The sequence below is a fragment of the Aythya ferina genome (assembly GCF_964211825.1).
Source record: "Aythya ferina genome assembly, chromosome: 7".
NCBI lineage: Eukaryota > Metazoa > Chordata > Aves > Anseriformes > Anatidae > Aythya > Aythya ferina.
In genome coordinates, this window is record NC_140302.1 from 27,418,284 (window position 1) to 27,445,397 (window position 27,114).

The 27,114-nt window shown below is 41.6% G+C and overlaps 1 protein-coding gene across 7 annotated transcripts in view; it reads left to right on the top strand.

Annotated features, from left to right (window-relative positions):
- Positions 1-27,114, top strand: part of RBM20 (RNA binding motif protein 20) — a 104,362-nt gene that overhangs the window by 32,144 nt on the left and 45,104 nt on the right. The window contains exon 2 of one of the 7 annotated variants that reach the window (XM_084526339.1): positions 22,613-22,801. The exons of 5 other annotated variants lie outside the window; for them this stretch is intronic. Coding sequence is in view for 1 of the 2 variants with exons in the window: in XM_084526337.1 (XP_084382463.1) it covers positions 200-243 (44 nt within the window). In the remaining variant the exon portion in view is untranslated. Of the gene's footprint in view, positions 1-154; positions 244-22,612; positions 22,802-27,114 lie in introns of those variants that run through there. One more of the 7 variants, XM_084526337.1, reaches the window with a different exon arrangement.

Here is a 27,114-nt window from a genome sequence, read left to right on the forward strand (position 1 = left end):
GAACTGTTTAATTATCCTTCTCTGCTTGTAACTGAATATAGGCAAACCAGGCTTGTGTTTATGGAGAGCAATGGGTGATATTTCTCATGAGATGCCTTGATGAGATTGCTGTATCATCTGACGCTCTTGACCAAAAGTCATTTTCTTACCTTCTAGCCTGTCAAGAACAGCAGACTTTTTTTTTACATCTTGATGACAGATGAGACTAGTGTGCTGCACATGGGAATCTTCTTTGTGTAAGAGGTAATGAATGAGTTTTATAGCAGAGGGTTAAGAAGGCTTGCTTTTTTATTTTCCTTTGTAAATGAGCATGAAGAGCATTGATGTGGGGATCATTAATGGTAATAGTCAACTCTAAGGAAAAATCACCTGTTTGAATGCTTCTTGGTGTTGGGGGTAGGGAAAGACCCTTTGTGTTCAAGGCACAGCTTTGAGAGTAGATCCCTGTTGATGGTGTCTGAATTTTGGTGACTCCTGCAGAGGAAACTGATGGGTCTGGTCTGGGTTCCTAGTGAATAAGCAACTGTATAACAAAGCCTAGTTGGCCTCAACAAAGGCAGACCAAATTCCCTGAACCTCTAGGAGTCCACATTCTGTGTTGTATGGGAGCTGCTTGGATTTACTTTTCCATTCCTGGCTGCGTTGCTGCTATTTGGTGCAGCAGTAGCACTCAAGGGGCCAGACTCACCATACTTCCCAGTAGACTGAGACCCTCTCTGTTTTGGCCTTTCGGGGTGACAAAGGTTTCAGTAGCCTCCTCAAGACGCTAAAATGGTCACGTTTTGTTCTGATCTGGCACATCTTGGTCTGTCGCATGCTCATTTGGGGGTTCTCCATAATTCATGTAGAAAGTGCTAGAATGGAAATATGAAAGAGCTATAAGGGATGAAACACTGCCAAAAACCAGCGGGCTTCCAAAGTCAGTTGCTGAATTACAGTCATCTTGCTTATTACTAGTCAAGTGGCATCTAAGAAAAATAATGTAGACCTGTCATCCAGAAAAAAAGGAGAGAAATGTTACCATTTCTGCAACTTAACTAGGTGGAAGAAACTTACAGGCTTTTCTGTACTTTTATTTTATTTATTTTTATTTTTTTAATTGGGGAAGAGCTACGTTTGCTCAGGCTGGTGCTGGGATAGACAGAGAAAGGGCCGTAAAGAGGTCACCAAGCTGTCGGGAGAGTGAGGGCAACGTGGCTGCAGTCAGCGGATTTGTCACTTTAGGGGCACTGGAGTAACAAAGTGGCTGGTAGATTTCTCTAGACTCCAAGGATAAACTTAAAGGTGAATATAATGTGTCATGTCGTTTACATAACTTACCTATCAGTAACACTTCTATATTGTCAAATGTGTGTGTTTATATATATCTCTGCCAAAAGGATCGGGTTCAAAGGATAAACTCTGGCAGTGATGTGGACTCGATTTGACCTTGTAAAGAAGGTATTCCCTTCTCCTTGGTTTTTCATAAAAGAGAAAATGATTGCCTATATGAGCCGTTTCTTCTTCCACCACACAGGCTGTGCAAGACTTCTAAGAAGAGAGCAAATCTGCTCATAGCCCTTGGGTTAAGCTTTTGACAAGAAGCTGTTTCAGTTTTTTGTTCATAAACATTTTCTGTTAAAAACATGATTCACAGTTGGCGTAAATGGCTGGAATAACAAAGACTTGGGTTACTGTTGATGGTCAGCAATGTCTTTAAGCGTCTCTCCTCACCAGGCTTGAGAGGAACGGTGTGTCCTGTCTCCCTGCTGTCAGCCCTTGCAGCCTGCGCGCTGGATGTGTCAGCACAATGCCACTGGCAGATGGAAAAGTTGCAGTAAATATGCACAGTTATGGTTTAAGTGAAAGAGCTGTGGGAAAGGAAATACATTAATCCATTGCGGCTGTTTTTCCTTTTAAGTAAGCCTCTGTAATAAATCGCGAGTTTTTCCTGGACTTACCCTTTATATTTCTAGATTCCTTTCTTGAGTGGGGAAGGGAGTGGAATAGAAATTGAACTGAAGCATACAAATTATTAAAATACAGAAGCAACTGAAAATTAAATTAGGTCGTGCATGTGGAAAGAAATCCTCTCCCATATGGTCTCTTTCGTGAACACACTTCAGCAAATCCCGGTCTTGCAGATCATAAAATACACCCTATGCATACAAGTGTGTCATTTGTTTAGGTGGTGTTGTGGAGGCAATGCTTAGGAAGTGCTTTAAAACCAGGAAAAAATGGATCCCTGAATCTGAGAAGAGTTAAACCTGATGAACAATTGAGTATAGGCTGCTTCTTTGAAAGTAAACTAAACATTCAGCTTTTTAACTCTTTAGACACTTTCTTCCTACATAATCAGGAATTTCATGTCTGATCCTCTTTGATTTTTGCAGTTTTCAGAACATTTTGCATACATTTATGATGGCTAAAAAGGCGAGGATATTGAAGGTGTTGCAAAACACTTTTAAAAATTCAAAGTAGTTAATATGATTTTAAAATATATTTCTTTTTCAGATGCCTAATTTGTATTTTGAATCTTACATCATCATTTTGCTGTTTTCCCAGTTGTTATAATTTTTATATCATAGAAGGACCGGATAGCCTAGGAAGGAAATTTCATATGCCAGAAAGATGTCAAGAAAAATCATGCATTTTGCTTCCTCTTTTCTTCTTCTTCTTCCCCAGCAGTAAATCACCTTTGGGGTACACAAGAACCTTATTACTTTTAAAAATACTGTGACCCCTTCCCAGTGCAGCAGTGATGTGGGATGCTTGCCCTTCTAGTGTAGCATCTCTGTAGGGCTGTTTCATGTATCCATAGGGTTACAAGGAGGGCTTTAGCCTCCTGCTCTCTGCAGATACCACAGCTGCTGTTGCAGCTAATTCCCCTTTTTGATGTTCATGTGGGTGTTGTTGCAAGGGCTGGTGACAAGTGGCTGTGCACTGAGGACACGAGGAGCAGGAGCCTGAACTTTTTCTGCAGAGATGTTGTTAAAATTGAATAAAATCCCTGCTCCAAGAAGGGGTAGGAACGACAGAGCCTGCACATGAAGCTGAGCTCAGAGATGGGCACAGATCCAAGCCTAGCGTTTCTGCACGCGGTGCCAGTTGCTTTTGGTCCTTGTCGGGAGAGACGAAGCCATGGCAGAGCTCAGTGTTGCTACGTCTGGACCCATTTCTTGTGCTCCAGCCAGTTTATTTTAAGCTAGCCTGAAATATCTCTATGCTGTACCATAGTGGGTAATGTATGCAAAGTCATGGATTTCAGTGGTATCAATTGCAGAATAACTGTTCTGTCACATGGAAACCTTACAGGGAAAAAAGGGGGATAAATAGAAGTAAATGGCGTGAAACTCTAACAAAACTGTTGCCGACCCTTAAATATCCATCTCTTGCTTTTCAGAAAGTTTGTGGAAGCTAGAAATACTCTAGGAAAAGGTGGCCAGCTAAGGACACTTGGCTGAATTAAATCGTGGCTTGTGTGAGCTCTGTTCTGTCAGTAATTTCATATCCTCCGAAGAGCTTGTTGATCTTCTTACAAGGGCTTGATGTGAGCAAAGTCAGGGCAGAAGCTGATGCGAAATATGTGTTATACGGCCAAGTCATGCACAACGAAACCGGCAAACCCACACGTAACATGCATTTGTGCTGCAGGTGCCCGCTCGTCGGCTAAGTGTTATTTTTGTCAGGGCTGTCATGTCGAGCTGCACTTATATACATGCAGTCAGTTTTGTCCACCTTCTGGGGGGTCTCCACTATAGAAAACCCAAGAAAAATGTGTAAATATTGCTTTAATGAACAACTGGCACTCAGACAAACTGTAGCAGTTTTTTTTTTTTTTTTTTTTTTTTTCCTAAAAACCACAAAACGTCACTGAAGTGCATTGTGAGCAGGATAGCTTCAAGTTCAGCTCTCAAAGCAGCTTTTGTTCTTGGACAAAAATGCCTTCCTGAGGAAAACTGCACACTGCCAGCGCCAGCTCTAATGTGGATGGGGCACCTCATTCCTTCATGAAGGAGATATTGTAGCTGTGTAAACAGGAGGAAATGCAGATGTTTTCCTTGTTCAGCTCTGCTGCTCGGATAACGCCACGCTGTGCACCATGTGTGCCCCGTGCCGTGTGGATCCTGCAGTCTTCGGAGGGCCTTACTTTAAATGTGCCCTACAACACTGCCGAGCTCTGGTGACGTGGATGGTCGCCCCAGCCATTCTCCTTCATGCATCTTTTCTGATGCTTTACCTGTGCCAGGCATAGAAGTATCTTAGGAATTAAACTTTCAGACTGATTTCCCTTGCTGCTTGTCTTCTAATGCAGATTATATTCTTTTTTTTTCTTGTGGGAGCTGTTTGTTCACTTTTAGGCCAGAATCCCACAATTTCTTGTTAGCAAGGAGGCTGCAATCTAAAGTTTCATCAATGTTTTTGCAACTGTCTGCTCCTGTGTATTCTGAGCTACAAACCTGGGAACTCTTCTAGTCCTCAAGCCAACGGGTTGCTTTTCTTCTGCAGTGTTTAACTGTTCTGTTGCTCGTCAAAGTGAGACATCCCAGATGTCCCCCCTGCCAGAATAAGGGAGAAGTCTCCTTGACTCAAACAAAACAGACCCCAGTTTCTCTCAAGAAACAGCCCAGTATTTTGGTTGGGCAATAAACCTTGATTCTGGCCTTCTGTCAGTGCTCCACGATCAGCGTACCTTATACCTCACAGAAACGTGTGCTGGCATACGTGGAGATTGAGGGGAGAGAGAATATTATGTTTATGAGGCTATTTCATCCTAAATAAAACAGCTTTCTTAGACTGGGGAATTAAACACTCAACTTCTGTTGAATTTTGGAAAATAAGCTTCAACATAACTGCTTAATAACATTTTAAAATACATTTTGTTGCTTCAGAGGAAGGGAGCGTAGCAATCTTCTACCAGCTGTCTTTTTGATAAATGACCCTACATAGACTAGCAGAGGCTGTGACATTCCTCTTACCCCCTCTTGATAATCTGAAAATCTGTGCTGGAGTGCCTGCTCCAGGGCAGTAATGTAGGAACGTCAGATAAATTCTGTCTTTCATTCCCTGGGGGATATGCTAGCCAGCAAGTTATACAGCAAGCTATGTGGGCTAAAAGGGGTGCACCAAAACCCAATGTGGTGTCTTCCCTGGGAATCAGAAAATTAGGAATATATCAGTGGCAGTGCAAAGAGATACTGATGACTAAAAGAAATGAGACTGACTCATGACATGATCCCTTTAAGAAGGAAATATGTTAATCTTCACAAAAATATTGTAAGCCCATTACTTAATTCCTTTATATTATATCAGAGCACTAACTCTTCCACCCTTGGGCTGAAGATCTCCATTCTGCTGTTCAGTATTCTAAGGACTCTACAATCAGTATTTTTATTTTTATTTTTTTTGGACTGTCCTGAAATCTGGGGTCTCGTTGCATGAGCAGATTAGCCTTCTGTGTTTGGGGATATTTCCTCATCATACCTCCCAAAATACAGCATCTTCCTACCATAGAAGCTTTTCATAATTTCAGAAGATTATATGTATTATATATATATATATATATATATATGTATATGTATATTTTTAAATATGAGCATGTGGGAATTGCACTGTTGTTCTGAGTACACCCCGAAAGCAGCAGAGCTCTGCATGCTCACCTGCATAGTGCAGCGCCCATTCATCTTTATCAGAGCAAGCCTTACAGCTTGGAAAAAAAAAAAAGTTGGTGGGACAACAGAGGTGGGAATCCGATGTGCAGGGCTATAGATCACCCGACATGTGCCCAGACCATACTGCCAAAAGGGCTTCTAGCCTTGCAGACGTCGTGAGAGCTGGCTAGTCCAAGGAGACGTACAGTAGCCAGTTGAATGCCATTTATAACCAGCCAGTCCCAGTTCCTTGGTATCAGGACTGGTGTCTTTTAGAATATTTATCAGACAGCTGTGAAGCCTTTAACCTTCCTCTGAAGAGCTGACCATTGTTGGCAAATATGACAGAAGCTATCTGTTCATCAGTAAGTGAATGTTCATTGCAACAAATGAAATTCTTTATGTAGATTAAATAAAATTGTGTTGACTAGTAATTTCTAAAAAAAAATTAACTTGTAGTGCCTTATCTTTTCTTTTGATGTATGCGATCTTTGAAAGCCTGTTAGCATTTAATCTCTCTCTTATGCATTACCTCTGTTTACTTTATGAAGGCATACCTCAAGGCATCCTGACATCTTGTCTTTGTTCACCTCTCCTGTGCTCTGCTTAGTGTTGAAGCTTTCTGGAGATCATGGCACTGCTCTTCAGCCAGTTGTTTGAGTGTGCTGGAATGCAAAGTGGCCTTTGTTTTTATCTAGTACTGCGGAGATCAGTTGAAGTGTGTCAGCATAGTTCAGCAGTAAAAATGGCACCCTGAATTTCAATTATATATATTTTGCTCAGTCACGTTTGCAAACAGACTGAAGTTTGTGTTTCACGTAGCTCAGTGGCACAAGTTAATTGTAGAATTATTAACAAATGAAACCTTTTTTTTTTTTTTTTTTTCCGTCCCAAAGTCCTCTTCTGTTCAAGCCAAGTTGACTGGAATGTGGATTTTAAAGATATTTAACAGTACCAATAAGCAATTGAACATGACACCCTGAAATTTAATTCTCTGTAAAGATTTTTAACAAATTCAGGCTGTAGCACAAGACCCCCATAGCATAAAATAATGTAAGAATGATGCATAATTATGTTGTTGCACAATCCAAAGTGCTTGCTAATGAGTAGAGAACAATAGTCTTCATAGAGAAGGGAGACAATAAGCTGTTAATGTATTTATTGTCCCAGCTACTAATATGTGCAAACATTAGATCATTTTGAGTGGGGTGTGTGTGTATGTGAATGTATGTTATAAATAATTTCTCCCATGTTCTGTTCCAGGACAAGATTAATGTAATGTGCTGGATTTGGCACAGAACCTGAAATCTTTTAGAAGATAGAGCCAGTGCAGAACGTGTCAGCTTGCTTTTTTAAGCAGTGTCCATTTACAACAAATTGCAGCCTCTATTTTGTGATCTGAACTGAGAGGCATTTTGCTCACAAGCATTTACGATGTAAAATTCCTGACTGGTCATTCTTCCCTTGCAAATCATCCAAGGGGGGAGCTCCAGCTTGAAAACCTTGGTGCCCATTATTGTAGTGCTGCTGAGATCTTCAAGTTGCTTTAGCCCTTTGGCTTGGGAGGTGAGGGTGGAGGAGCTCTCTGCAGAGAAACTGCAGCTCCCAATGGCTTTGGCAGCACATGCCAGGGTCCCAGGGCTTCCAGCTTCCAGCCACAGAGCCCGGAGCTGAGCCCTGGCTGCAGTCAGTGCTTGAGGGCCCTGTCCCAGCAAATGTGAGATGGGTCCTGGGATGCCCAGCTTTTTTGCTGGAGACTCAACAGAGCAGTGCCCATAGCCCTGTCTGCAGGCAGAGCTTGCCACACTTGCTGCTGGTGGTGGAGGACCAGAAGCCTGAAGCTGGAAAGTGCAGACTATAATGTAGTGCTCTGGCAGGAAACCTTGGGGAAACTGCTGGTATTGCCATGCCCAGAGGTTTTGCACACAATGTTTTTATCAAAAAGGAATCAAGGACTCAGAGGTGAGAAAATTACCTTGATTTGAAAAACCACGCAACCCCTTTTTCCATCCTCTGTGGTTATTGCTAGAGTGAAACACAGCACAGCTCTTCTGGGCTGCTCTAATAGGGCAGAAAAGACATGCTATAGAGCAGGTGAGCCCTGATCCTGTAAATCACTACTATGATCAAACTCTTGCATTTGCCCAAACCTCTTGAATTAAGATCTTGTTACCTTTTACAGCCTCCCTCAGCCTGCTGAAAGCAGTCAGGAAGGGAGAGGGGGGCCAGGAGATGTCTTTTGGAAGTTCAGGAGTTTGCAGTAGGGGCACAGGGGGATGGTGATGGACAACAGCAAACTGGTACAAACATAACGGGTTATACAGGCAGTAGGAGATATTTGAAAATAGTGTGCAAAATAAATGGCTTTGCGCTTCATATTTGAACGTTCCTCAGGGATTTAAAATAATCTGCAGGGTTAATATGAGAGGAAATAATACTGAATTGCTGAAATGTGAAGCGGTGGGTATTCAGTAACATGCTCGGTCCTCAGGTCTGGCTTCTTGAGTTCCTTCCATCCGTCTTCTGCAGATGGGCTTGGTTTGTTTTCTGGATAGCTCAGAGTATCTCTGGGAGGTTTCCTGGGAGGGTTGGCTGTAGGGGTGTCATCGGTGCTTCCCCCTTGAAGGTCTGAGCAGCGTGGAGAACTTGTAAATCTGCCGCCAGCAATGCTGCTGTGCTTTTCCATAGGCTTAAGGATTGAAAAACATACTTTAGAGGCACCACAAAGGTCTGCTGGGCTGTTCGCTTGGAGGCTTTATGACTGACAGAGAAGGGTTAAATTTATTTGTCTGTTGAACAGTGATAAACAGTTGTCACTGATAATAAATTATCTAAACTGCAGGTGGTCTTTGGTGATGACAAATGTAGGCTTTATGACCTATGTTCAAGCTAGTAAACACTTCAGTGCATCTCTGTGCTGGCTTGGCTAAAAATAGCCACTAACCCCAGTGAAATCTACTTTAAGGATTTCTGTACTTAAATAACATTTGTGTTTTACTGTCTGTAGCGCAAGCAGAGAATGAGTGAGACAGGAAGATCAAAATAAGTAAAATAATTATGGAAAATAAAAAAAAAAGACTAGGAAAGGAGTGATTGCAGCAGCCGTGTGCGAAGGCTGATGGGTAACACTATAAAGATTTGTTTATATTTCTATCTTAAAATAATGGCAGTGCTGGAAGCAAGGAAGCAATTTGCTTCCCAATGGCATCTGTAAAATCTCAATCCATGAGACTGTCATCTAGCTTAAATTGTTTCTCAGTAAATTATTTTTATGCTCCAGGATAATTGTTTTTATGTGACATGATTTCAATTAACTCTTCGAAATCTTAGAGCTTCTGCATACGGTTATTAATTGTAGCTGAAGGATGAAGAAATGCAAGCAGCCCTGGAATAGGCAAGTGGTTCTCATTTTCAGGGATGTTTCCAGAAGCTTCAGTTCCCTGCCTGGTGTATTTTTTTCAATTAATACCTAGATAATTTTGCATCTTTGATGGAGCAACTTTACTTCACCTTACAGAGGGCTTACGGAAATGTGTGGGTAAACCTCCTGCTGGGAGAAAGGGTGCTCACCTGATTTTCTTAAAGAAAATGCCAGCATTGTGGCCCTGTTTATGGTGGATGCACTTGATTTCTTTGCCATCCCTTTCTTGGCTCACCCGTAAAAGTGCCTTATACTCCATACTAGGAAATCCAAAACTGTAAAACATATTTAAGCAAAATAACTAAAGCACCTTGGAGTTCTTGAATAAAGAAAGGACTTTGCAGATGACTGAAGCACCAAAGGTTAATTTAGGGGGAGGAAGATGGACAGCATATATCTTTAATGTGGGAAATGCAGGCTGAAGTGATTACTCAGCCTCTTGTGATATTGCAAGGACAGATAGGACAGCAAGAAATTAGTTCTGTGTACGTTTCTGTAGACTTGCCAAAACATTTTTGCCTTGGCTACTTGGCACTAAGGCAGTATGAAGGTTTTTGGTCTGGACTTGGCCGCCGTTTTTCCTTTTTTTGCCTGGAAGGCACTGTCCACAGGCAAGTAGGGAGGTTTGCAAAGGAGAGGGATGCTCTTGCATCTTTCTTCAGCAGCATGCCAAGGCTGTCACTCATTCCGTGGTGGGTGTGGAAAGGAAGAAAGGTTTCTAAAATTTGGCATGGGGAAGAGTTGAGAGTATTTCCAAGCAGCATTTTTTCTTTCTTTTGCATTCTCTATTACGTGTTGAACTTCACCACAGTGTCTGGCCCAACAGGCAAATTTGTCTCCTCGGGGTGCCTTACTGTGAAGGTTGTGTAGCTGCAGCTTTACACTGTGTTTGTTCCAGAGCCCAGGAAAAATGTAACTGTGCTGTCCCTTTTAATGAACACTATAGGATGCCAGTTGCTGTTGACAAGTATGTGGTGCAATGCCCCATGGATTTCAGTAATCCGTGCTTGCCTTTATCCACAGAGTTATGTCGTTTTGTCATAAAAGCAGAAGAGACAATAAATGTTAATTTGTATAGAGTTAATGTAATTTAATATGGATTCCCTACGCTTTACTACACCCTGTTCTTAAAGCGTGTATGTACAGCTACTCTAGCAAGGGCCTTTAAGACAGGTTGCATGAATAAAATTATTCGTGTGCTTTTACTTCTACAGGATCAGGCTCCAGGTGTTGAACTTATATATGCTTACGTCGTTTATTGTTTCTGTTTTATAGTTGACTATAAGAATTTTTGATAGGGGTTACTTACACACAGTTATAGTGCTCAGAATAATTTATGTTCCTATAACTACTTTGAGCAGGGGAATAGAGAGAAAGAAATAGGTTCCTTGCATTCTTGCTTGGATTTATGCTTTTTGAATGTTCCAAATTATCTGCTATGCTCTGCAGCCTGTAACAATCACCTGCTGCCCTTCTTGTGGGAATGTGTAATGCAGTTCTGCTAGGTCTTTCTTGACTCCTGGGAAGCTAAAAACAGCTTGCCCATCCACGTGTAAATGTTACACACCGTGAATTGCCCAGGGGCAAGTGAATCCCTTTTTGCATCTGTTTCTGTGAAAGGTTTGATGTTCCAGGTTATTTATATCCTGCAGTTATTGCCAAATATATGATGTAATTTCCTAACTTGTGGCCTCATGACTACTTGCTGATGTTATTCCATTTCACAAATAGCATGAATGAAATACAAACTTCATACACCTAAAAGAAAACTTGTCTCGTCTGCCTCTCCCACCTGTTGTGTCTCTGTACCCACAGACGATGCTGCTGCCACTGCTGGCGCTAGGGATCATGTCACCAACTGCTCCTCCAAGGACAGTTCTCGCATGCATCAGGCTGTTAGAAGCATAAAATGCCTTTTCTCTGTTCTGCTCGTATAAACATTGGAGGTTCAGCATTCAGATTCATCCAAAGACACCGATGCACGTCATTTCATCCATCTGCATATTTATTTCTTTTTGTCCAATGGCCTCGCTTTCCTTGAATCGGGGGCAGGGCAATTTGAAATCCGGTGCCCTTGTAAAAACAATAATTTTATGGTTTATAGCTGCGTGGCGTGTGCACAGTAGGCTAAGCTGATTGGTAACACCAGGGTTTCCCGTGAAGCTGGTGGGATTGACAGCCACAGCTTGATGATGAAGACAGATGGAAATCTGCTGTGTCTGCAGGCGGTCATGCCCAGCAGGTTTTAAGGCTGCAGCTATGTGAACACCACTCGCACAGCGAAGTCATGGCCCCAAACCCCTGGTCCCTGGAACCAGTGGGATACGAGGGAATGAAAACAGCTTTCCATAAATGCCTGTTATTGTTAGGTTTCTTGGGAGGGAGGGCTAATGCAAAGATGCTGTTATTAAGATAAGAGGCAATTTGTGTGGCAATCGCGTCGAGGTGTGAAGTCTGGATACATTTCTCTTTTGTTTCTGGCTTTCCTAAACAGCTTCAGCTTGCTTTCCCAGTGAAAAGCAAGCACACATCTAGTTCACCTCTTGTTGACTGCATGGCTGTGTGTGTGCATGAAAAATCTGTTGTCCCTCAATGCTGCTTGTCTGGGATGACCATCACCTCTTTCCGTGAGATGGGCAGGGGCTGGTGGCTGCAGGGGTTTGTCAGTGCTTGGTGGTGGATCACAGTTCTCTCCTGAGGTGTTGGAAATGCCCTAAGTTTTCCTGCATCCCAGGCAAGTGTTCCTGCTTATCCTGACAATCACCAGGATAGCCTGGTGCTGTTTTCTCCAAAATCAAGCCCATATTTCTGTCCAGCACAACACATGTTTCTACCATTTTTAGATTGTTTTAAGGTAATACAGGACGCATGGTGCGTGAATGTGAACCAGACAAAAAGGTTATGATGGCAGTATTGTGCACAGTATTGAAAAACTACTTCTTGGAGTGCTTTGATTTTAATCAATAGGAATATTTTCCCTTATTCCTGTGTTTCTTTTAAGATAGATACCTGTAAGTGACACTGCGTTCCAGCCATGAACAGGAAAATTTTGATTCATACCCATCACTCATCTGCAAGAGCATTTTAAAAAGATACATTTTTCTCATTTTCATTTCCTTTACATTCCACATATTTTGTTCAAATTTTGCTTTCCACCAGCTTTAAATCAAAGTATGGACTATGTCAGTAGGAAAATGCATGTTTAATTTCTTTATATTTGCCTGCTTTTCTACAACATATGGGTACAGTCAACAGCCATCCCTAAGTTCTGGTAGCCTGCACTAGCCTCCAATCATCACCTAATTTTAGGTTTGCAGGCTGGGCCTTCTTACCTTTCTACTCCTATCTACATAAGTTGTCTGCAGAAGTAGCTGAGAATAAAATCCTGCTGTTGTTTTTAGTTTTGATCTTCATCCAAAAAGCAATTGTCAGGAGAAAGGAAGAAAAATAGGAGGCAGCTGATAAACTGTTTCCTTATAAGCCAACAAAATTCATTCTGTGATAGTACAGCAGATACAAGTCCCTTGGAGGGTGTAAATATGGTCATGGCTCAGGCTTTGCAGATGCACACAAGAAAGCCATGCCCTGCAGGAAGGCATGTAGGGGAAAGATCCTTAAGGTTGCCTTAGACTGCAGGGATTTTTCCAGCTACAACTCTGGGCCACGATCCAGGGAGATGAAGAGCTCTCTCCGTGTGGCAGCCTGTACCTCACAAACTGGAAGACAAAGCCTGTTTGGACACTACAAGAAGTAAATAGGAGGAAGGCACTGAATTTACATTTAATGTATAAGATTATGCCCTATAGCTAAGTTGAATGTATGAGCTGAGCTCAGCTTGCTGTGAATGAGTTGATCCCTTATTACAAAATACTTGGAAGAGAAATTGCTCACATAGCACTGATGGGCCTTTGGAAGATGAGCAAGAGAGAACTGATATTCTTGGCAATTTTAAGGAATGCTGTGTGTTCCTGAAACCTCGGGGAAATAATTTGTGCCACTGGGGTCATAAAACTCATGGGATACTTCAACGGTGAACTCCTGCTGTGTTTGGTTATCTAGATTGAGCAACAGTTTTGAGCAGTAGATGCAGCTCCAAAAGAAAGCTTGCCCAGCCCTGAAGGTGGCCAATTGACATCTGCCTAACCTAGGGCTCTGTCCTCATGCTTGCTAGTCCTTGCCTTTCAGTACAGTGCCCATTCATTCCTCAGACTTCCAAACACACTGCTCATTTGTGTGTGTGGTGTAAGGAGTTTGCTACAGGGTGTGTTCTGTAACTTCCCTCTCCGCTCCCATGGCCATCCATGGTTTTAGAAAGGGTGAGCATAAAAAATAAATAAACGATGCTGTGTGTTATAGCAGTAAGGAATGAATGAGTAACTCATAGCCACTGAGTTTTGACTGCATGAGGATTAATCTGATAACCAAGTTCTGGAAAATAATCCATTGCAGATCACTGAATAAAACCAGAGACTGGTGGGAACTAGCCTATTGTGTGGCAGCATGTGGGAGGAAAATAAAAACGGATATGGAATATTTAAAAATGGGCCATTCAATATACCAGAGATCTGATGCAGCCAATAGGAGCACACTTAGCATTGCTAAAAATGGATACTCTTTTAATACAAAAACCACTGCACACAATACCAGTCAAATCTATTTCAGACGTCATGAGCAGGGATACAGATGAATTGATCAAGGGAATGAGATTTGGTGGTTGCCTAGGGACTGGTGAGCATGACCTACTTCGCTTCGAAGAGCCATATGCTGGTTTATATGGGTAACTTGCTGATCTGATGTTTCAGAAGGGTGAAACTTCATCACTCTGGGGAAAATTTTACATCAAAGTTGAATGAGAAGAAAAAAGTAGAAATATATAAATTAAATTGGGATTTTGTTTAGAAGCACTTGCAAAGTATCACTGCATTCATCCCCCTCAATAACTGAAAAATAAACAGGGGAAGGTAAATATAAAAGAATTACAACCAAGATTGATGATAGATTTTAAATGGAGCAGAATGATGCTAGTGAAGAGGGAGACCCAGTATCAGGTAAAGCCTAAAGTGGCTAGAATTGATGAAAAAACAACTACTAGTTATTAAATACTTCCGTTTGTAATAAATACTTCATTTTTCTCTTTGGAGAGGAGCAGGATAACGTAGTTGTATCACGTGAAGCTGAGGCAGTACTTCGAAGTCAATATTAATGAGGATATGATAAAATTTGTCTTAGTAGAACTGCACTGAGAATTAACTAGTCTGGTTAGCTGCACTGAGGAATCGTGAGAGTTGGATCCAAAAGTACACTAAGATTCTTGTCCTCCTAGTAGTTTCAAAAATTATGGAAAGTGGGAATAAATCCAAGCCATTGAAAAAGTGCTAACCACTGAAAAATGGTGACTGGGATGGTCCATGTAATTGTAGTGCAGTTAGTTTGATGCCAACATGAGACAAAATAACAAGAATTTTTAAGATGAACGCCGTTGATAAAGACTAAAACAAACAATCTCCAAAGGTAGAAATATAGTTATTTGAGTCAGCATAATCTTCTGTTAAAAAGAATTTTGCTGAATGTTTTTTTCTTTGAGATTTTAGTTTTGTTTGATAAAGGTCAGTAGATAGATAATAAGATTTAATTTTTGCAAGGTATTTTGCTTCATAACTCCTGGTCTTTTGATTTTTAGGGAAAAAAAAAAAAAAAAAAAAAAAAAAAAAAGCAAGTATCATTAGAGTGATATTTAAATTGCTGGGTTAAAAAAAGTCTGAAAGCTGTAGGGAATTTCCTTTAATAGGGATCTTTTTGGTAGGATACCAGAGATTTGGAAACAGTCTTATTCAGCATTTTCACAAAGTTTGGAGTAAAGTTGCTGTTCACTAGTGCCATAAAGAATGCTACCATTTTAAGTAACAATAGCACTGCAAGTTCTATTCGTGGTCTATTTATGTAGCAAGTTGGGTCCCTGTTAGCATGAAACATTCTAATGCAAAATCTGTAATAGGAAGTTTGGAATTGGATATTTACGTTGGAATGCAATTCCATATTAATAGTAAAGGTAATTAGCCACTGCGACAAACCAAAAGGAGACAAACCAAGTAATTCTCTGCCTCTTGCCTAACTTAGGTCAAGACTGCAGTGTTGCTCAGGCAGTCTTGCTTTTAGGTGAACGCACATTACCAGGGTTGCTGGGGGAAGAATCCCATGCTGTGGCACAGAGGGCGACCTAGCGGCTCTTCCCAGCCTTAAACTTCACAAAACCATTAATTTTTTTTTTTTTTTTTTTTTTTTTTTTTTTTTTTTTTTGTGTAGTACCAGAGGAGGAGAGGAGTGGAAAAGGCAAATGAGGTAGATGAGGTAGAGGGTCAGGGCTGAACCAAAGCTTGCAAGGGGAATGAAAAGCTTGAATAAGTATTTTCCAGGGTGAGACAGGAAACTTAAATTACATTTATCCATTGGGAAGTCAGTGAAAAAGTGAGAATGGGAGAAGCAGCAAAAAGCGGTGTAAATCTCTCAGAACCCTCAACTGCTTTCCTCCATCCCCTATTTTGATTTCCAGTTCATGAGCAAAGATTTTCTATGAAATCCCATTTCTCTTCCTTTTCAAGTCATTGGAACAGCCCAATGACCAGCAGCCAGAGCTGCAGAATGCCTCTTCATGCCATGCCATAGGTCCTGTTGTGTTGCCAATACCTGTGTCAGAATTAAAGCCTAGACAGGTTGGGGATGGCATGGATTTGACTGTCTTGCTAAAGCAAAGCGAGCATTGGGTGAGGAATGCTGAGATATTTGACAGTTCAGTTATGTGGGCTTCCAGACTCTCAGACAGAAGCTAACTTGCAGTGATTTGTTGTTGCCAAAAATAGAATCGTCCACAGACCAGCAAGCTGCTCCTGATGGGGTGTAATTAGAAAGGTCACAAGTCTGTGAGCTTGTCTGGATCATGTGTGTTCACTGCCTCAGTATCGGAGACTTGTCTATAATTTCCTCTCTGGGTGACGATCTTTAGGTTCTGTAAGGGCATTTGTATTGAACAAGTGGACATCACATAAATACTGTATACGACTCAGCTGTCATATGTTGACTTTGATATTGAGGAGGCTTATAACTTAATGGAGTGTGAAGAGATGCTTATCTAGCTCATTTTGCTCATGCTGGAAGATTAGCTCCTCTATACTGAGCGTGCATACATGTCACTGCTAGGATTCTTGCTTTATTTTCCTGAACACTTTATCCTACAATAAGAGTGGAGCAAATGCTGCTCAGGAGTAAGTGTATAAATATAATACCATATTACAGGACTTCATTGACTTGGGACAAGGCCTGAATCCACCACGGAATTTCAGTGCTGCTTATACTGGAAGCAACAGAAGTGGTTATTTGAGTTATACCACTGACTTAAACCCATGATTAGCCCACTGAACATTAAAACACGTTTCATTGCCCTGGGAGAATTAGTGGGTAAGCAAATAACCACAGGGCCTTCTATTAAAGCGTATCACAGTTTATTTGGCAAGTTTTTAGCTCTGATCATGGTTGGTAGTGCTGCTTGGAAGATATTGGAATATCTTGTGAAGGGGGAGGGTTATAAAAATTCGGCAATGAAATCTTAAATATGTGAGTCTAATTGGGTTTTAATTTCAATTTTTGTGAAGGGGAATATATGTTCATAAGCTATTAAATATCAGATCACAAACAGCAAGGTTTCTCTTTAATTCAACTAAAGCAAGTTATGCTGGGCTGAGCAGGAGACTTGGGCTGAAATTGTCCCAGTGGTATGGAGGAGTTTGAGCTTTTGGCAAGGACGTAGATGTGAAGCAGCGTGAAACCAGTGGGTTTGGCCCAGGGAATGAGAGGTGAAGAGTTTGCTATTGGTCAGCCAAACAGGTAAGGTGGAATTCAGACCTCCGAGACCTTTCACAGGTCCAACCTTGATGCTCTTGTTCAGCTTCTTGAAAACTTTAAAATCTTTGGCACACCCCCCCTTCTAAATAAGGACATAACTTGTAGGCTTCAAGCAAGCTCTTCTTCCTTGTGACAATGCTATGAGCATCTAAAGGAAGAGAAGAACATATAGGTTTCTAACAGGGTGGCAATGGGTGACTTCAGTCATAAATTGAGCAGGTGTAGACAGTGAAGGTGCAAATGCCCTGACCTTCAGAGAACATCACAGTTTTACAAAGTCTTGCCCCTCAAAATGGGTGAAGCTATTGTAGGTTACCAGTGCTATGTTGTCCACAACTACACCACGTTCTACACATAAGCATCATTTTGAGAATACAGTCATCTTAATGTAGTTTGCATATGTGTCTCTTAATCTGAACGTTGTATCTGTGGTTTATATTTATGTAAAGGCACCTATGTAAATGTGTATATTTCATTGTGGGTGATTCTTTTTTTTTTTTTTTTTTTTTTTTTCCATTTCTGCTCTACCTCTGCAGCTTCGTAGAATACTTGTCCTAATTTCAGTTGCTCACTTTTGTGAAAAATAATAAGGAAAAGAAAATCTCTTAAAATAACAAGCAGTATTTAAAACTTTTATTCTCGGTAGAACATTTCACTTTATCAGTATGCATACTCTCGATATCAACTTTAAGTGGGCTCAGCTCTTTCATCACTCCAAAGATAGACTTCTTGTTATGGGACCTTCTGCAGTTGCCCTTGCTGACATCAGGTGGGTTGTCAAATGTATGGCTTTTCTCTGTCTCTAATAATTCTTTCCTAACCTTTTTTTTTTTTTTTTTTTTTTTTTTTATGGGTTCAAGCAAATCACGCCAGCTATTACACTGCATCCAGCCCATCTGCATGGCAGCTACCATTTTGCTGTTAAGAGATACCTTTTCCTTTCCCTTCTGTTTCTGCAGTTAATTGATGGTAGAAGTTCCTGTTGGGCCTTTTGAAAAGTAGAAAAGGTCAGATGTGTGTGCAGAATACTTCAAAATTTTAAGGAAAAACAACAACAACAACAAAAATGAGTCTATGACATTGTTCAGTTGAAGAGAAGATGTATTGTTCGTAAGCATTTCCCTCACTGCAGTGCAAGTCCCACGCATAACAGGGGGCACAAGGGCAGCACTGTTTGCTAGTCATGGCACAAATCACTGTCCTGAAACATTCAGCACCCTGGAGCAATGCAGAGGCAATTGCAGGATTGTAGGCAAATTGCTCCTTGCAAGCAATTCAACTGCTGCTCATGAGAAACAGAACTGCAGTAGCAGTTTGACTTTTATATAAATGAAGCATGGTCAGAAGACATTTCTGGTCAGGCTTTGAGTCCTGAAGATTTCACACTTCCACGCTGCACTGTGTGGATGCCAAAATACTGATCTTGAATGCTAGCACGAAATTCCCGGAGGGCTGGTGCTCAAGTGCTGGATGGAAGTTATGAGAGTTGTACAGATGGTCGCAAGGTGGTTTTTAAGTCGCTTTTTGGAGTGTGAGAGCTGGCAGCAAATTTATTTTGGAATGCTGTCTGGAAGAAAGATGTGATATAAAACAGATTTCTCTTTGCTGTTACAAGTTAGTACAATATTAATCTAATTTAATTAGTATTATATAAAAAGAGATTGTTTTGTGCTTCCTCATTTCTTTTTATGAGCCTCTGGAACACCACAAGGCATAACAGTGTGTTTAGAGATGAGCTTCATTCATACGCTTCATAGTGAAGAGAAGGCACTTATGGGACTGACTGCCTCGCTGCTGTGAACGGTACAATTTCACTGAAATTATGGCCACTTAAATGTTGTTAAATGTGATCAAAATGCTGGTCTGGCAAACCTTTGTTCACCTTGGGCCTGATCCAAACACCAGTCAGGGAACTGGAAACACTTCTTCCAGTCAGTGTTCTGGATCAAACCCTTTATGAAAATAGTTTTCTTATCTCAATTGTTATGGCTTCACGTGGCCTCTAAATGGCTGGGAGCTGATATCCATAGATGAAACATGATTTAGCAACGTACCCCACAAGAACTGGGATGTGGAACATTTTAAAGCTTTCTTAATGCTTAAATAATGATCATTTAAGAGCTCAAGTAAGTGAGATTCAGAGCTTTGCAAGGGAGCTCAGCAGCAGGAGGATGTTTTTCTGTGGAAGAAAATCTAAATCAAGATAAAATCCTCTGTCCCAAGGTGTTGTCCAAATCATGTGCTGTAGCTTGCTTCCCTTTCTGGTAATACTCTTTGACACACTGTCAGCAACACCAAGTACGTTTTTCCCTTCCTCACCCTCTATGTGTCAACACATTTACAGCTGTGATTAAGAATTCTCTGTTTTAAGTTTCATACATTTTTGGATTATATTACACTGAAATAAGCCAGTCTTCATCTGATAGTGCTAAGCTGCACGTACATCCCATTGCTTTTTCTTAATAAAAAAGCTTTGAGAATGAGCCATGTGTGAAATAATAATGCCATACGTGTGCATATACCTATGGAAAAGGTTGATGAGAAAGCTGAAGATGAGTGTAGCTGAGCTGAGTTTACTCCTAGAGCATGCTGGAGAATGCCATAAATGTGTTCACAAATTCTTTCAATTCTGGAGTGAAGCCGGAGGGTCTGTAACGGTGACAAGTGAAGATTTACTGCCATCTACTGTGCAGCTGGGCACTGGTTATGCATAACACATTGAAAAAAAAAAAAAGTATATGTTGTTTTGGAGGGGGGTACTGGTTAGGACTTAAGTTTTTATCCCAACAGCATGCGGGGTTTTCAAGTTCTGCTTTCGTGATGGACGGGTGATGGTGCAGGGCAGCAGTGCGTTAGACAGGGCAGTCTGCATCCTCCAGCACTGAGTTGGAGCTGCTGATGCTCTGGGTTTCCGTAAGGGTACGGTCCTTCATGTGCTAGAAGAACCTGCGGCTGTTGGTAATGGATCTGATTATTATTTTCTTCATAAGGTAGGTAACTATCTTAAAAAGCCTACTGCGGTTGTTACCTTTTACCAGATTTTTTATAGCCCTTTTCCCAGAAGTAGGGATACCTTAAATTTTCTGTTTAAGATAAATGGTAAAACACAGTAGTGGAAAAATGAGGTGTTTCAATGCCATACTAGGGAGGTGAAGCCTTGAATGTAGGTTCCTATCAGCTACTGCCCTCCTACGTGTAACTAGGAGCCTTTTGAACTTATCTCATGCACTTTTTGCCATGATATGTGACCTGTTACTGCAACACAAACCTCTACTTAGTACATAACTGACCAGGCTTCTGAGAACTTTTATCTCCAGCTGAGGCTGCAGGTTCTTTCACACGGGTCAGGAACCAGCCCTTCCAACTGCTGAATTCCTGCGCTACTCCCAAGTCAGCTGCCTTCCTCCTCACACCTTCCCCTTACACCTTCCCCTTATTCCTGCTTTACTCTGTGCTCAGCTTCCTGGCTTTTTCCTTCCTTTTGCCAGATGAATCCCTGTAAAGCTGTGGTAAATTTTGATAGCAGTAACGCTGATTATAGCAGGAAGGAACACAAATACATCCCTTGTGTTAAAGAGGATTTCTTTTTCACTCTTCCAAGACGTTGTTACAGAGAGGTGAAATCTGTGAAATCATTTCCCTCCCCCCCCCCCCCCCCAGAATAAAAAAAGGCATTTCTCTCCTCTTACCCCTTCAATCATCTTGTATAATCATGGATCTTGCAGTTCACTGTGGTTAGAGAACATTTCCACAGGGATAAAATGTCCGTGTCCTAGCTGAAGCTGTGCCCATCTTTCGTAGTGTTGTATGATGTGGTTGTGCTATTTGTAGTCTGGAGAAAAGCACTTTATAAAAGCATATATAAAGCATGTTAACGAAAATCCCACTACTTCTACAAAACAGATCCTGGGAGACTAATGAAGTATTCAGGTCGTGGTGAATGATGGTGTGTGAAAAGACGGATTTTCTGGCTCTGTGTTAGGAGTTCTGTTCAGCTTTATCATTGTTAAGGCTTTCAGCTGTGGCATTAGGGTTTAGGGGGAAACTATAGAGTAACTATTACATTATTAAAATATTTTGCACCTAGTCTGTCAAAAGAACAATTTGGGACGCCAACAGTAAATAAGTTCTTAAGGTAATAGTGGGGCTCTTGTGCTTTCAGGTTATACATGAACAAGACGTACCAGAAATAGTTGTTCCAGGACATGGAATAATTTTTGCTGGACTACTCCTAGTGCTTCTCCAAAGTGATGGATACTTCTAATGGCATTTGGGTTTTCACATTCAAAAGAGTGGTGTGAAACGCAATCATTTGGGTGGGGGGTCTTACAGCACAAGAGCCTTTCTGCTCCTCTTTTCTCCCTTGCTGTGTGCCCTGCTGCCATCATACCTGTGAGTCCCCCGGGGCATATTGGGTGTCGTAGCATCCAGATGTACAAGTGGGACGAGGATTCTTCCCTCGGTGGAATTTGGCTTTTTGGCAGGCACTATAGGCAGACAGGTGTGGGCAACTTTGGAGCTGGCTTTAGGTCCGCTACTTGATAGGGCTGCTAATGAGCTGTTTTATGCTTCCTTGCTGTAGTGGATGATGTTGTAATTCCAAGGATGGGCTCGGGTTTCCTTTTGGGAGTATTGTCCGCAGCTCCTCAAGAGATCTCTGCGCAGGATCTTTCATGGAGCTGTAGTTAAAATCTTTTCTGATGCTCACATATAGTTATTCTTTTAATAAATTGGAGTGCCCACCCAGATGCTGGTATGCTCGAGCATAATGCGCTGAATTATTTTCTTCATGCCTGATGGGAAGGAATTCCACAGCATAATCGACTGCACAGGATGCCGGTGCAAATGGTGAAATGCCCTTTTAGAGTCAGAGACACAGCACAAGAGGGGCTGCAATGAGCCTGTCTGAGGTTTACCAGATCCTGCAGCTCGGGAGGTGTGGGAGCTCTTTGACTGCACACGGTACCTGTAGCTGAAAACAAGCAAGGGGAGCAAAGTAAGCACCCTCCTTGGGTCTTCAGCAGTCTATAGTGACCTTGTCCTGCAGTTTATTTTGAGCATATACTTGAGAAGTCAATTAAAATGAGGAAGTCTTTCTCTATGTACATATATTTTAAATGTATCTTAATCATAAATCAGAAGATACACCTGAATTAGTTCCATGTAATTCTCAAAGAATCATGACAGCTTTAGTTGGTTTTAGTCTATCACTCTGCACTCGTTCATGTGCAAATTTTGGACTAAATTTGGTACTGTAAATGCACTGAGCCTCCTGTGTGAGCATCGGTGGCGTCTCCTCAGATCTCAGATCTGTTACAGCAAATTCCCAGCAGAGGCTGAGCCTGTACTGCTGAGATCAATAAGTATTTCATCTTTGGCCAAGACAAGTGGTAGGGCAAGAATTCAGCCTGCGGGGCTTTCTGTATTTACTTTCATTTTCTAGTTGAAAGCCATGACGAAACATATTGGACATTAACTTTTAACTGAAACGCAGCTTTAGAAATAAATCCTAGATTTTGCACATTAAGCCTAGAGAAACCTTTATAACCATTTTTTTCTTACTTTTGTTAACTATTTTTTACTCTTATATTCATTGACATTTTAAAAGGAGATGTACTGCTGATTTCAAGGCAATAAAATGAGTTTTGTTTGCAACTCTTTACAGGGTTCCCCAGGTGTCTGCTGTGGATTTGTTCAAAACAGCTTTTTGTACACTTAAGAGCTTCCCATGTGCTCTTTTAAAGCAAGTAATCATGTTCAGATGGTATCATTCCTGCATGAGATTGTCTGCATTGCCTGGAAGCTGTAATCAAATTCTCTTGCAGTTACAAGCTGAGGCCACCAGTATGTAAAGGTGAGCACACGGGAGGAGCTTGACTTCATGCGCATCCTTCTCTTGATATATGCTACAATTTTGAAATGATGTCTGAAATATCTTTGAGTATCTCGGAGTGGTTCCCCACAGCTCTACTTCTCCATTCATGATTACTTGGCCATTTGCTTTCTGACACTGGGGAGAAGGGAAATATTAGTTGAGGGGATTTGAGATGGAGGGAAAAGGGTCCTTGAATTTCAATGCACTCGTGAGGAGCGGGTGGAATCCAAAGCTGATAAAGTGAGAAAGAAAAGAGTGTTATCAGTGCTGTGAAGGGTCTGAAGGTGAGGACTGAGATCATATCCTTCACGCCTTGAGAAATACTCAACTATTAGAAGAGGGGGGACATATGTGCCGCAACTCTGTTATGGGTTGAAGGGGTTGGGGCCAAAAAAGTGGTGTGAAGGGATGGGTGTCCCATTGATTAAGATAGGTGATGTGCATTAAGTTCTAGCTGATGCTTGAAAGGAAAAGGCTGTGGATAGAGAAGTAGCAAAATGTGACAGCCAGATGCTAGATGGGAAAGGAGAGGATGCGTAAGGATGGCAAGGTAGAGAAGAGGGCAGACAGATGGGAGGAAGACCAAAATCAAGGGAAGGCCCAAAAGATGCCTTGTCAGAGAAGGGAGATAGATGGTCAGAAGTATGAGAAACTGCGAGGAGGTCAGGGGAGATGCAGCAGCATTTTGTCTTCTCTGTATATTTATTGAAACTACTTTAATCTCAGTTTAGGAATACATACATTGACCTGATATCATTTTCTACCTGTTTTCATAGAATCATAGAATGCCTTGGGTTGGAAGGGACCTTAAAGATCATCGAGTTCCAACCCCCTGCTGTGGGCAGGGATGCCAACCACCGGATCAGGTTGCCTAGGGCCTCATGAGTCAATTCATCTGTCCTTACCTTGGCAGAGAGGAAGATGGAGAGAATGCAGGAATGGTTTTATTTTTTATTTTTATTTTTGTTTGGTTTTAAGAGTTTGAGAAAGTTTTATTGCACAGGGTGACCATAAGTCTCCTACTGGGTTTGTAATATTCTGAAGTTGGACATCCCCATCTAGTGGTTGTTCCATCCCCATTCACGTAGTAATTGTCTGCGGAGAAAGATGCCTTGCGTGCACAGCCAGCAGAAACCAGTCGTGGCTCTGTTGTCTTGGTGTTTTCTTTGTGGATGTCTTACACTGCTCTGCATACAGAACAAAACATTTACAAAACTTTTCTAAAAGGAAAATCAGCATTTTTTAGCTTTTTTTTTTTTTTTTTTTTTTTTAATTCCTATTACAGAAATTTGCAATTTTTTACTTTGCAATTTTGTATTACAGAAATTTGTAATTTTTTACACTTTCTATGTGGAAAGTAAATTGCTGCTATATTGAAGGGACTTATTTTAACACTGCTTCTGACATATCAAATGCCCATGAAAATGCTTTTCATCATGACCTTTTCATCGAGAGCAGACTGAGAAAGTAAAGCAGGATCTGTTTGTTTGCTAGCAACAAAGGGACAAAAAGAATAGGTTACCACACAGTACACTGCTTTGTGAATTAAATTATTTGTGAATTAAAGCAAAAAATCAGTGGGGCCGTGTAGCATACGTAATAATGCAGCATCATATTTCTACCACCCTCTGTGACCTTTTGAAGAAAAAATGAATTTGTTGCTTTCCTTGCTGCAGTCCTGCTCCCTGCAGGTTTCAGCACAACTCTTGGGTTTTGGCCCACGCTGCTGATGGAGCTGGTGTTTGGCTGAATCAGGAGTGGTTTAAGGCCGGTTTTGGGGGTTTGTGCTGGTGGGTGCAACCCTGGTACCCTCCCCAGCTCCAGCAGAAATAGTGCCCATGCAATGAGGGCTGTCTCGACCAAAGGCAGGGAGATGTTTTTAGGGCTGCTTGGGACTGGAAAGGGAAATGAGAAGGGCAACACCCTTGTTACACAAACCCGTGAGCCTGTGCCAGGCTGGATGTGACAAACCCAGCTCCTTCCTTGCACTGTGCTTTCTCCACCATGGGTGTGTTACACGTGGTGTCCCCCGGGCACTGGGACATGGCTAAAGACGGCTCCAGCACGTGCTGGGAGGCTGGGTCCCGGCACGGAGCCGCTGTGCTGGGAGGACACAGGGTGCCCTGGGCTCAGGGTCCCACCTCTGCAGGAAGCACCTCCTTTTCCTTCCTCCTGCTGTTGTAAGCACTCCCGGTGGGAACTCTTGGCTTGGTGATAAAGTCCTTGGAAGCAGAGCTAGTGTTTTCAGCCTCTAAGTACTTAATTTACCTCTAACCAACTTGTGCAGAAAGGTAATTGCATCCATGTGACAGAGCTACATCATAGGCACTAATCCTGGGCAGAGAAATCTCTCATGTGGATTTGAGTGCACAGATGGAGACAATTTTTTGTATTTCTTGGTCTTTGTCTTAACTCCTTTCCTTCTCTTCTTGAGGACCTTTTTGATTTCTCTACACAGATACATTTTCAGAGGCTGCAAGATAACCTGTTTGATCCCTCTCCCTCACTAATCCTCCTGAGGGCCAGCCAGCATTTTCTGTATACCAGGTAACGCTGAGCTGAGCCAGGCATACATCCTCCCGGCAGTTTTGGGGTGGCATTAGCCCCCCAGCTTCCCATATGCAGTACCGGGGCCTGTCACCACACCTGCAAATAAATGTGTTCCTGCTGGGCAGACTGAGTGCTTGGGTTCTCCATCTGAAAATCCTGGTTGGTTCTTGAATGTCAGGAAGAAAATTGCCTGTTGGCAGCTCTGCTTGCTGGTCAGCCCAGGGAGGAGGAGAAGGCTGCTGCTTGGCCCTGGACATCCCCAGCAGCACGTGGATGTGCCCAGCCTGCAGCAGCAAGCGGCTGCACCCAGTTGGTCTCTCGCCTGTATTTCTTGTTTGAGGTGCTGGAGCAAACATTCAGGTGGAATTCTGAGAACTTCCCACTTTTCCATCTTCCTCAAATGACTATTTTAATGTTTCATATATATTCATTTTTCATAAGGTCTTTTTTAGTGGAAGTGCCCTGCCCAGGCACTTTCTGTTCCCAAAGCAGAGGCAGAACTGGTTCCACAGTAATAACAAGCATCTGCTTTTTTTTTTTTTTTTTTTTTGGTTCCTTTTCTTTTTTGTTCTTTTTTTTTCTTCTTCTTCCAGCTGTTAGTAACCAAAAAGCCATTGGGTGGCAGTATCAGCCAGCGAGCATCTCAATTAATTGCTGAGCTAAATGATAAGAAAGATTTGAAATGATAAGTTTAAGTGTCTTTATATGGAAAGATGAATCAGTTTGTATTTGAAGAGGCTTTCTTTAAGGCCAGACGTATGTTTTATATATATATACATATATATATATATATATATTTAGATAAAGACACCAGTAACAAAGCAATCAGCCTTTGGGAATATAGTTATTACCACTGCAGTTAGTAATGAAACAACTGAGTTTTTTTGAAGGGATTGTCAGTAAAGAGTCAGCTGGTGGCATTGCTTTGTTGTTAAATGAATTATTCTGATTCTCAGAGCTTAGACCCGACCTTCTGTTTTTAGGTGGTGACCTTTGGATAAATTTATTTAAAAGCAGAAGTCTTCATTTGTCATCTCAAGGGTTTCTTTTCTTTTCTTCTCTTCTCTTCTCTTCTCTTCTCTTCTCTTCTCTTCTCTTCTCTTCTCTTCTCTTCTCTTCTCTTCTCTTCTCTTCTCTTCTCTTCTCTTCTCTTCTCTTCTCTTCTCTTCTCTTCTCTTCTCTTCTCTTCTCTTCTCTTCTCTTCTCTTCTCTTCTCTTCTCTTCTCTTCTCTTCTCTTCTCTTCTCTTCTCTTCTCTTCTCTTCTCTTCTCTTGTCTTCTCTTGTCTTCTCTTGTCTTCTCTTGTCTTCTCTTGTCTTCTCTTTTCTTTTCTTTTCTTTTCTTTTCTTTTCTTTTCTTTTCTTTTCTTTTCTTTTCTTTTCTTTTCTTTTCTTTTCTTTTCTTTTCTTTTCTTTTCTTTTCTTTTCTTTTCTTTTCTTTTCTTTTCAGCCCCTGTGAGTGGAGTACAAAACTAACTAAGGATAAGAGAAACTGCTGTGCAGGAGCTGTGTGCGTTGCACTGTGAGCCTTTAGCTTGTGCTCGCACAGGGGCTGCTTGAGCTCGCTGTTCCTGAGCTCTGCACGCACATCAGAGCCACAGCATCTGAGCTTCACATCACAACTTTGTATTCATTTTGCTTTTGTGTACAGCTTTATGACTGAAAATAGTACTTGTGATGACCAACAGTTTAATTCTCCATCCAGAGGCAGCAGACTTTAAGAATCACTATATTTGCAATGATG